Below are 12306 nucleotides of genomic sequence, written 5' to 3' on the forward strand. Positions count from 1 at the left end.
AAAGAAGCAAAGGGAGAAAATATTGAAATTCTATGCAGACAGCAGTTCCAAGAATCAAATGACAATTAGAAAAACATTTAATATTTTTTTAATTTAGATTTCTAGCAGTCCATGGTATACTTTAGACACATGGGAGATGTATAATTAGTGGGTTAGAGGTGTGTTGATGAATTATTTTTATGTGACCATGGTTGGTCTGGCAAAATGGTTAATCTGGCAAGGCTTTGGAACCAAGAGTGTCGGAAAATCGGTGGTGTACCTGTATCCCCATTTATACACAACTTCTTTCTTTCACACCCTCTTCTAAGTTAAGTCACCAATTTCTGCAGTTTCACATTCAAATCAGCCTTCAGTGCAGTATCATCAGCAGACAACAACTAACTCACTTCCTGGGCATACTTGCCTCTCTATATAAGACTCACATTTACCTCCCTCACTACCCCATCCACAAACAAATTATACAACCTTGGTGACATCACACACCCTTACCATAGACCAGCCTTCATTTGGAACCACTTCTCTTCGTACTTGTACACATACCTAACACCTTTGATAAAAACTTATCACTGCTTCTAACAGTTTTCCTCCCACAGTGTATATTTGTGAGACCTTCAACAAAGCATCTCTGTCAATCCTATCATTTGCTTTCTCCAGATCCTTAAATGCCACATTCAAATCATCTGTTTCTCTATATATTTGACAAACAGATTGTCTAAAGCAAACACCTGATCCACACATCCTCCACCACTTCTGAAACCACACTGCTCCTACCCATTCTGGTGCTCTGTTCATTCCTTCACCTTTTCAGTCAGTACCCTCCATACAACTTATCAGGTATACTCAATAAACTTATACCTCTGTAGTTTGAACACTCACCTTTATCCCCTTGCCATTATACTGTGGCACTGTACATGCATTCTACCAATCTGCAAGCACCTCACCGTGATCCATACATACAATATGTACGTATTCATACTTGTTCACCATCATCTATTCCTGATGCCACCCTGTCCTACCGGAAACAGCATAAATGCTGAAAAGAAAAGAAAAATGATAATATATACATTCTTTTCTTCTCCCTCACACCTGATCAACACCTTCCTGCATTAATGAAGTAGTGCCAAGAAACAAACAACGAAAGGCCACATCTGTTCACATCCATACTTGAGCTGTCATGTGTAATGCACAGAAACCATAGCTTCTTTGTCCTCCTTGCCTTTTTACAGTTCCACTGTAAATGCACTCTGCCAATCCTTAGGCACCTCACCATGATCAATAAATGTGTTGAAAATCCTAATTATCTAATCCACAACACAGTCACCCCTTTCTCAGGAATTCAGCCACAATACTATCCTCTCCAGCCACCTTACAATACTTCATCTTACTGTTTTTGTATAGGCAGTTGCAATTTTGACTCTTAAATAGTTCAGTTGCTAGAAGCTACAATTGTTCCTTTTGCTTAGTTTTTAGCCCTCCTCATATTAGTTAGCATGTGGCAACAGTTCTTGTCATCCAGAAGTAATATCAGTGTTTTTTCAGAATGACATGGGACAGAAGGCTTGGGAAGTTTGTGTGGTTCGTGGCCACTTGGCTTGTGCAGAATACTTGTGTGTCCACGAGTCTGGTCTTGCCTTGGCTACTGACCTCACACGAAGAGAAGCTGAATTGGAGGCTGCAATGGCAGACAACCATGATCTCAGAATTAACTTCAAGTAAGGTTTTGTACCTTTGGTATTATTGTCATTGAAAAGTTGTGACTTCTTTGGACTATTAAAGTAGTTAATTGATTTTCTCTGACTAGAACTTAACCCAGAGAGGTAAGATCCTTACTTTGAAATAAGGACTTACGTATGTCAGAATTTTATATCAGTTTTCTGAGTCCCTGCCCATTCCATGGGTTGAAGATTTGGTATTACCCATTTCTCTGTCCTGTATCAATCTCCGGTGTCCTTTGCTTCAGCTTCTAATGTCTATCCTTGCAAAAGCAATTGGATTTTGATCAGACCATGAGTAGCTATTCATTTCAGTAGTACAGGAGAGAATCTCAGAATGTTCAGCCACAGCAGTATCATAATTAAGATGATTGTATTGTCAAGAGGATTGACTTTAATTGCTGTCCATCTTCACTGTTTCACTGAATAGCACACTTAACTTTCCTCTGAAGATAGACTATGTGGTATCACACCTTTCATGGAATGAGATATGTAGTGCATAAATAAGGCCTTATCTATGATAGTTTAGAAACATACATCTTCAGTTTATCTATCTATCTATATCTATCTTTATCTCTGACACCTGTTCCCAACTGGAACCCCTTCAAGGGGGTGGCCTTGGCAATAGTGCCTCCATAACTAGTGAACTCTAGTGCCACTTCTTAGCCTTTAGTGCTCCCTTACCCTTGACAGGCCTTCTGGCAGAGGGCAACTCTAGCAAAGTGTTTGCAGAGGCTCTTACCTAATGTTCCTACTTATGACTACCTAATTCTCTTGCATAATGATCCTACCTACTACTTCTACCCAATGTTTTTACTTAATGTTCCTGCCTACTACTTTTATCTACTCCTCCTAACATTTTGCTGAAAGATAGGGCTAGCACATAGTGCTCACTGCATGAAAATCTAGAGTTATCAAGAATTAGCTGTGTATTAAGTGTTGTCATATGTTATGTATGACAAGGAGAGATTTATGTTTGTGTACAGAATGCTATTAGTCCACATGTTGGTAAGGCAGAAAGAATAGACAGCTACCTGGATCACAGGAGTGCAACTTGACAACCATTAAGAGGCATCACTAACCTTCCAGTTACCTTGGCCATTGGCTGCCTACCAGCTCCTACAATTTGCACAAGATATATAAAGGAATAGAAAATACAACAGAAGATGGCACAAAGTATATAGAATACAGGTTTGCAATACCTGTTTTCTCACTGATAGGGAATCCACCACATTTATGTATAGTTAATAAGAATTATATTATGTTTCATGAAAGTGAACACCGAACTTCTTGAATGCAGTATAAGCTGAAACTTTAGGTGGTGATGGCAAGGGAGGTAGGTGGTGAGGAGTGTTACTTCAACCACTGGGCCATTCCTTTCTCTTATGATGGATATACAACCCAAATTCTTGATATAAAATTATTCATATTGATATGTTATACAGATTGATAATTCAGATCACTACATTTTTATAAAAGAAATATTTAAATGATTTTTTGGGAAATGTCTCTGCTCTATCATGAATTAACTTCTGAAATGCTTACTGACTGATATGGAGTCCACCACATCTGTAATTAAACTAATGAAAATGATAATCTGTTATATAGAAAGTACTCAGTAAGCCTCAAGAGTGAAGTTGAGATGAAAACTTTGGTGGTGGTGGCATGGGAGTAGGGTGATGAGGGAGTAACCTCCACAACTGGGCCATTCCTCCAACTTATGGTGGTGATACAACCTGAAATGGGTGAATTATGCAAATTGGTATCTTATCTCAGTATAGACAAATAAGAAAAGAAATGAAATAAAAAAAAATGTAAACATCATTACTGCATCATGAATGAACTTACATAATGTTATTTTCTCTGATATGGAATCCTCCACATTTATAGTTCATAGAAAATTGCAGTGTGCTTTACAGTAAGTAATCAGCTAACCCCATGAATAAGGTTAAAGGGAAACTTTAGTTGGTGTTGGCAAGGAAGGTAGGTAATGAGGAAGTATCCTCCAGCTCTGAGCTATTCCTCCTCGTATGCTTGTTATACAGTACAACCTCAATTCTTGTGTTTGAAATTTTTTATAGTAATGTATTGCATTAATTGATACTTCATTTCAGTATAAATACATTACAAAAGAAATTAACGTAACGTTTTTTCTGGAAATATTTGTCATGAATGTGGAGTCATTTTCTCAGTTATGAAATCCGTTACTTTTATTGTAAATGAAAATGATAACCTGTTTTATGAAAAGTAGTTAATTAATCCAGTGAATTAGGTTGAAAGGGAAACTTCAGTTGGTGATGGACTGGTGGTGGGCAGTGGAATAGCAGGCAGGAGGGTAAACACTACCATTTATTATTCCCTTTCTCCATCCTTGCTTGCTCTTGCTCTCCTAATACAGACTGTTACAGCTAGCAACTTTGATTTTGCTTCCTTTATTATTATTGCTCACCACAAATGTGAAAGAATGATATTAATGTATTTAGAAGGAGACTGGCAGACCACCTCCTCCCATCTTGCTTGCTCAGTCCGCCAATATCGGCCCTTACAGGTACAGCTTGCTTCCTTGATTGATTCCCTTCTTTAGTCTTACATTTAGAATTTGCACATAATATTTCAACTCCTATTCACCCTCTTATTCAACTCTGTACCTTGCTTTTGATCTACCACTTCCTGTTGCATATCTCCCAATCAACTGCACTCCTTCCCTGCAGAGAAAGGCCACACTATTCTCTTTTCTCTTTCACTAACAGCTTAACTTCCTCATCTCACCAATCTCTTCCCTTTCTCACATGCACACATACTGCCTTCCAATTAGCACAATCTTGAATATGTAATTGCTGCTTCCCAGAATGCCTCCCATTCCTCAGCCACTCTAGTTTTGTTTACTCTCAGCTTTTGACATTCTTCGCCCAGTCTGTATTGGTATGATCTTACACAAGCCTCTTGCATGCTTCTCACCCTCCTGCATGTTCAGGCCCTGATCATTAAAAATCTTTTTCACTCCATCCTTCCACCTCCAATTTGGTCTCCTGCTTCTCCTTGTTTCCTCCACCTCTGATACATTTATCCTCTTTGTCAATCTTTCCTCACTCACTCTCTCCATATGTCCAAACCATTTCAACACTTCCTCTTTTGCTCTCAACCACACTCTTTTTATTGCAATAAGTCATAGTGGTGTGTGTGAGCTAGTATTTGCCGATAACCACAAGGGAAATGAAACATGATAAGTTCCTAAGTGCACTTTCATTTATTGATCTCATCATCAGGGGAGATACAAGAATGAGATAGAAGTTGTAGAACAGTCAGTTGATAAACAGGGAAGCAACATAGCTAAGACACCATTGGTAAACAGATGTTACCAGATGATGGTGGTGTTTGGGTTGGTGGTGTTCGGTTCTGGCACCATACATCATGAAATTTTATTATACAGACAGGAAAAGGAACTGTTTAAGAATTTTGCATGCGACAGCTATCCAGTTTGTATAGACCTTTACTATTATTACTGTTACAGTTCTTTGTTTGTTTAGTAATAGAAGATTCATTCATATTTCTTGTGGTAAAAGGGTTACTGTTAATAACAATTAGTGTTACTCCAGTCATTACGATGATCATAATTTTTAGCATGGTTAAACAAAGTACTTGATTCTTGTCCTGTTCTTGTACTATATTTATGTTGCTTGAATCTAACATGAAGATCCTTCTCAGTCTGCCCAACATAAAACATATTAGTCGCAGCTTTTACAAGGCATTCTTTAAACGCATCCTGCAGAATCTCATAGCAAGATTTTGATTAAGATATTCTTTATATTATCGTTATTGCTGAAGGGTACGTTAACATTAAAGGATTTAAGCAACCTGGGAAGTAATGTAAAATTGTCATTAAAAGGGAGAAATAAAAGATTCTTGGTGTCAGGTAGGTTTGGGTTCAACCTATAGAGTGATTTCTTTGCCAACTTAAGAGATTTATCAATGAAAGATCTAGGATACTTTAACTTTGATCCAATTGAATATATCTTCTCAAACTCATCATCAATAAATTCTGGACTGCACATATGTAATGCCCTTAGGAACATTGACTGGAATGATGATAGTTTAACTCTGTCATGTTGAGCAGAGTAATTGCAGTATAAGAACAAACATTTGTTGGTTTTCTGTGTATGCTAAACTTAAACATGTTTCTGTCCCTACGGATCATGCAATCTGAAAATGGTAACATACAATTATTTTCCACTTCCACGGTAAATTTGATTGAAGGTACTAAGTTGTTAAGTAAAGAGAGAAATGTTTGTAAATTTTGTTTTGTTGGTCAAACACAAAGAACGTCATCCGTATACCTAAACTTATTTGCCTTTGAGGGTAAGACATCCTATAGTAATTGTGTTTCAAAGAATTCTGTGTAATGATTACTTAATACTAAGGGATATCGTACCATTGGTCATTATGATATAACTAACCTGATATATGTGGAGCAATGAGTATAGGGATTATTTGGAATTAGTGATAGAAAATAGCCCAGTGCTAGTATATATTTTGAATATCCTTAATTGTGTACCAGAAGAAGTTACTTGTAATTATACTATGATGGTAACCTGCAGAGAAGTGTTGAGTGTGGCAAGACGGCTTGTGAAAGAAAGGGAGGAGGTAGTACGTGAGCTTTCCCGTCTCCATGACCATATGGTGGAAGCACATGACAATATAATCATGGCATTACAAGTCTTAGCCGAAGAAAATAATTCTCTCAGGGATCGTGTCAATGGAGTCAGGCAGTCTACACATGCACGGTGAGTCCTTCAGATTACAGTTATTTGTAAAATATGCTGATCTTGTGTGTGTGTGTGTGTGTGTGTGTGTGTGTGTGTGTGTGTGTGAACATAATATAAAGGACAATATTACCAAGAGAAGTTACTTTTGCTCTGTATTAGTGTTTCTATGTATGCAAATTCATTTATAACAGTACCTTTAAATATGTTTTATACAAATGTTTCTTGTCCCCTCGACAATAGTATTTGAAGGCACAAGTTTCTGCCTTTCATGATCCTACTAGGTAATTATTTAAGCCTTGTCCAGAAAGTTTTATTTTATGCTACAAGAACTGGACTTGTATATCAAATACCTCTACCATCCTTGCTCCTTTGGTAAGTTAGATATTCCCTGTTGTTACCTTCCATTTGCATTGTGCCTGCTTTTTTAAGTTTTCCAAGTAGAAGGCAGGATCGTATAATATACTTCATAGCATCTGTTAGGGAGTGTTAGATGCTATGGAGCCCTTTCTTATTTCATATAGAAAAGAAGGTACTTGATACTTTATTGCTCCAGTTTGTATTTTATGCATATCCTGTGGGTTCTAAGTGATTCAGAAGGTGGAAGAAGAGGCTGAAGTCTTATTCTCTAGTACTAACTTGACAGTTTAGGGGTGTTTGACTAAGCATGACCTTCATTTTTGTTATCATCCAGAGTGTGCTCTGTGGACAGTCATTTGACCTTGCTGCCAACAGAGGATTTTTTTTCTTATGTTTTAACATCCCTAATGGGTTTGAAAGGATAAGCATACATTAATCATGAGTATGTGAGTATGTTTTTTGTCTAATTGGCAGAGTTTCTTTGTAATTTTTCTATAGTTTCATCATCCCTGTTTGAACTGAACACCCTGTCATACAAAGGCCTTGAAACTAATGTTTTGCCAGTTGAAATACTACAACAATGCAAGTTTATTGATTATCTTTCAGCATTTGGACAGCACATTGCCTCATAAAAGGTGTGTTTGTTCCCATCGTACTCTGCAATTCCTTTAGTATAAGCAGAATTGAAGTTACCAACTTGTTTTATGTCGTTTAGTATGGTAAAGACAGTGATGGAAAGTTGATTTATGATTATGGCCCTTGGAAATTCATGTATTTCAGTTCCCAGGGTAGGGATTTCAGATGGTTCCTTCTTGACATATCATGCTCTGACAGTACATGGGCTATTGTTGGGATGTATTTTATAGTCATTCATGTTTTTCATATATAAAAGCATTATATTTATTTCTTCAGCAATAGGATCACATAATAAATTTCAGGTATTGTACTAAAGAAGAGGCACATTCATGTACATTGTGTCTTCCCAAACCTGGACTGATTTATGTGCCAGAATATTGGGACTGGGGACGTATTCTAGGACTTGGAAAAACTATATACAGCTGCACTTTTGCAAAGCCAGGATACTTATGACCGAGATGTTGCCAGATTTTCGGGTGTGTCTCTTTTTCAGATTTGATGATCCCCTATTGAAATAAGTTCCAGCAGTTGCTGTTCATGAAATTTTTGGAATTCTGAATTATGAAACTCTCTCCGTAGAGTCAAAGTGACAAGGCCCCACAAATGTAAAACACTCTTATCAGTTTCAATTTAATTTCAAAAATTTTATTCTACAATGAAAAGGGACCCCTCTTGCCAATTCTAAATGGCTTCACTTTTTTTTTATGTAGAAGACTCCAGTCACAAAAATGCACATCAAGGCCAGGCCCTAATTGAAGTATAGAGAGAATTATGAGGTGGAAAAAGAAAGGACAAGGGAAAGTATTTACAGATTTTTGAGAAAGTGAAATACCTGTCTTCTGAAATGTGATGGGAAAGAAGCAGATATCAGAGCGACCCACCCTTAAGTTGCTGATGGCCTTACAATAATCATGTGATGTAGTATTGTGTAGTCTAGCTAGTGATGTAGGTACACAAACAATCAGCTCTTGGCAGCAAAAACCAAAGTAATACCTATAGAAGAGGGAAAGTGAATCAACATTGTGGTCTAGGGTAAGGAGGTCAAGTTTGGAGTAAGCCTGGGACAGTTGAGTGTTGAGGTTTATAAATGGTATACTAGGCATGCAAAAAAAAACTCCTGAAGACATGTTAAATTCCCATGATTTATTAAAGATAAGCATGCAGGAGAAATATGAAAAATAGATCCATAAGCGCTACCTCGCTGGAGGGGGGATGCTATTTCATGTGTGGCGGGGTGGCAACGGGAATGGATGAAGGCAGCAAGTATGAATGCATACATGTGTATATATGTATATGTCTGTGTATGTATATGTACGTATATGTTGAAATGTATATGTGCGTGTATGGGCATTTATGTATATACATGTGTATGTGGGCGAGTTAGGCCATTCATCTGTTCCCTTGTGCTATCTTGCTGATGTGGGAGACAGCGATTAAGTATAGTATAAACAGATGAATGATATAGATCCATAATATGCCTTATTTTGCCATGGTGGAGACTTCTATACTTGGAGCACAATTTAAAATAGTGGTTTGGAATTTTTGTTTCAGCTGATGCAAAAAAAGACATTTAATTCCTTATAAGACATTAAAGATATGCATGCTGGAGAAATATGAAAAAATAGATCCTTGATATGCCTTTTTTGCCGTGGTGGAGACTGCTATACTTGGAGCTCAATTTAAAACAGTGGCAAGGCATTGTTGTCTCTGCTGATATATGGTGCTGTTGATCGTGCACTTACAAATGGTGTATATTGCAATTTAAAGGTTAATATTTTCTTATAGATGCTAGGTCGACTTCCACTCAATCTTCCCCACTTTTTCCTGTTTTCATCCTCTGTTTTCTTCAATTTACTCAGGTGTCTTCCTTCTTCCTCCAAGCAAGCTCCTTATGCTCTCAATCCATCTCATTTTAGAACAACCTCCCCTATTATATCTCCCTTGAGGGGTCTAGTTCAGATTTTTGGCACATCTCGTGTTTTCCCTCAGGGGTTCAGTTTGAATTCTTGGCATATCTTGTCTCCCTTCGGGGGTCTAGTTTCAGTTCTTGGCATATCTCATCTTTCATTCTTTGTACATGACCATTCCACTTTAGCTTATTCTTTTCAGTTTTTTCTAATTTATGTGTAACATTTACACCCTCTCTCTATATCTCTGATGCTTGTTTCAGTCTGGAACTTTCTCAAGGTGGTGAGCATGGCAATAGAGTCTACATAAGTAATGAACTCCAGTGCCACTTTTTAGCCTTTAGTACCTCACCCTTAACAGGGTACTGGCAGAGGGCAAGTCTAGTGCAGTGTTTGAAGATGTTCTAATATCTGGGTATTTCTCATTTTATCCATTCTTGTAACTTCTTTGATTAGACACATTGCCTTCATTTCAGCAGTCTGGATTTTTAACTTGGTTGTAAGTGATCAAGCTTATGATCTGTTTATTGAATAGGTCCTAGAATGATGGTATTGTTATAATCTTTTTCATACTCATTAAGTATTTTCCAGTTTAAAGAGATGCCACTTGGAATAGATGAAGAAATGACCTCATTCACTCACATCCACTTTCTATCTGTTGTGGACAGTGCACTGAAATAAGGGCTGTCTGCCCTCAGCCAGGTCCCACATACCTTTCTGTGGTTTCCCCTAACTGCTTTATGTGCCCTGGTTCAGCCCATTGACAGCATGTCACTCTCTGTTTACTATATTGCTCTATCCCTTGTACTCTCGATGTGCTGTCAGTGGACTGAACCAGGGCATATGAAGCATCTAGGGTAAACAATGGAAAAGTTTGCAGGACTTGTTTGTGGATACGGAGCTGTGGTTCATTGCATTGCACTGATATCTAGAGAATGGATTTGAGCAGACACGGCCTTTCTTTGTCTGTTTGTGGTACTCATTAATGTGGGAAAGATCAATCAAGTCTGAAAAAAATCCTGTTACACATGGGTGACAAGACTTTATGGATATCTTTGGTGTTTAGTTTTGTTCATTAGTCAAAATGTTTTTTACTAATTCAGGATATTGTACAACTTAGTCTTTGGGATCCTCATGATCATCATAAAGTTTTACACATCACACTTTTAACATTTGTTTGCCATGATGTTTCTTAAATCTTGTTGAATATCCATGGAAATTTTTGTTTTATTTTCAGTTCATCAAGGAACAACATGGCCTGCACAGTTAGCATTGGCCCAGATGTAGTTAACCCCTCACTCTTATGCTGATAAAATCACTCATATAAAAAAGTCTCATCATTGATCTCTAGTTGATGCAAAGTTTTATTGTGCATATCAGCCTGCAAGAAAATTTATTTTCTTTTCAGTTTTCTTGAAGTTATAAATTGTTGAAATTCTGACCCCACAGTTGTTACTTGAGCTCTTTACAAATTTGCATTTCCCATATTTCTGTAAAATTTCAACTCTTTGTAGTTGAGAGTGAATTGCCTTTACAGTTTGTATCATGAGGATACTGGAGGCTGTTTGCAGATCTTGTTGAAGACCTTGTGAATGCATCAGAGGGGTAAAATTATAAAAAGATGTGTCACTCACCTTAGAATGATGCAGTATGATGTTGTAAACACTGGGGTTTTAAGCATCTAATAGTTGAAGCAGCTGCTCTGAATACTAATGCAATATGTATCTGATTTATAAAAAAAAAAAGTGCAAAATAATTCATACGGCAGCAGACCGCTGGGTCCAGTCAAGGCTGTTTCTGATAGTGGAAGAGATCAGAAACTCATAGATTTGTGTGGTAAGAATAGAAGGGCATACAGATGATTCAAAGAGAAATATCTTTAAATATTTCATGTAACTTAAGAAGGCACAAATGAATTTAGTTGTGGACTTGAAGCGCTGTTTATCAAGATTATTCTTAAACATATCTATGATGCTGCTTTCTGCAGCTATATTTGTAAAATTATTCCTCATAGGGGAGAAAGAATACTGCCCACATATTCTCTGCATGTCATAGGAGGCAACTAAGAGGGTTGGGATTGGATGGCTAGAATTCCTCCCTTCCTGTATCATTTTCCAAAAGAAAGAACAGGGCAAGGAGCCAAGTGGGTATTTTTTGCTGTAAAGCTCTGTCATCTGTTCTTGATGCTGCCTCACTCACATTGGAAATGAAAAGCATGTTTGAAAAAAAATGTTGATAGTCCAATTTGAAGACAAAGTACTTCACCTCCTTCAAAGGAGAATGTTTGCCTTCAAGTTTGTAACCATTACTGAGTGAAATTAAACAAATCTAGCTTTAAGTGATTTGCTGAATTATCAAATCCTTTAATGATTTTGAATACCTGTAGTAGATCACTTCTTAAACTTCCTTTTTCTAAAAGGTGGTCTTCATAAGATTTGTTTCACAGTTTGGGAATCATCATGGTAGCTTTTTCTGCTGTACTCTTTCCTGTTGGAATTAGGAAGTCAAGTTGTTAGTGAAAGAATAAAGATAGATTTATGGGCATTATTTGCAGTATAGGAGTACAAGTGATTGGGAGATATATAAGAGAACGTGGCAGGAGGTCAAGAGGAAGCTACAGGTGTTAAAAAAGAGGGCAAACAATAGTTGGGATGAATTAGCATCAGCATACTTCAGGGCAAATATGAAAATGTTTTAGAAGGAGCTTGATAGTGTTAGAAAACAAGAGAACAAATAGGAACACCTGTGAATGAGGAAAATGAATGAGTGGTATGGGCCAGAAATGAGGTGAAGAAGTGATAGAAGTGAATATTTTTGAAGGAATGCCATGTGTATTTGATGATAGGGTGGCAGATGTAGGATGTTTTGGTTGTCTGTGTATATGAAATGAGAGTCACTGACATTGGTTTGGTTGAAAGAGAAAAGGTGATG

General features: G+C 37.3%; 1 protein-coding gene across 2 annotated transcripts in view; it reads left to right on the forward strand.

The window, feature by feature from the left end:
* LOC139751493 (uncharacterized) overlaps positions 1-12306 on the forward strand; it is a 130617-nt gene that overhangs the window by 83721 nt on the left and 34590 nt on the right. For both annotated transcript variants that reach the window (XM_071666951.1, XM_071666952.1), the window contains exons 9-10: positions 1540-1712; positions 6308-6493. In XM_071666951.1, the coding sequence (XP_071523052.1) occupies positions 1540-1712; positions 6308-6493 (359 nt within the window). The remainder of the gene's footprint in view (positions 1-1539; positions 1713-6307; positions 6494-12306) is intronic.

This window comes from Panulirus ornatus, chromosome 11, assembly GCF_036320965.1.
Source record: "Panulirus ornatus isolate Po-2019 chromosome 11, ASM3632096v1, whole genome shotgun sequence".
NCBI classification, from domain to species: Eukaryota; Metazoa; Arthropoda; class Malacostraca; order Decapoda; family Palinuridae; genus Panulirus; species Panulirus ornatus.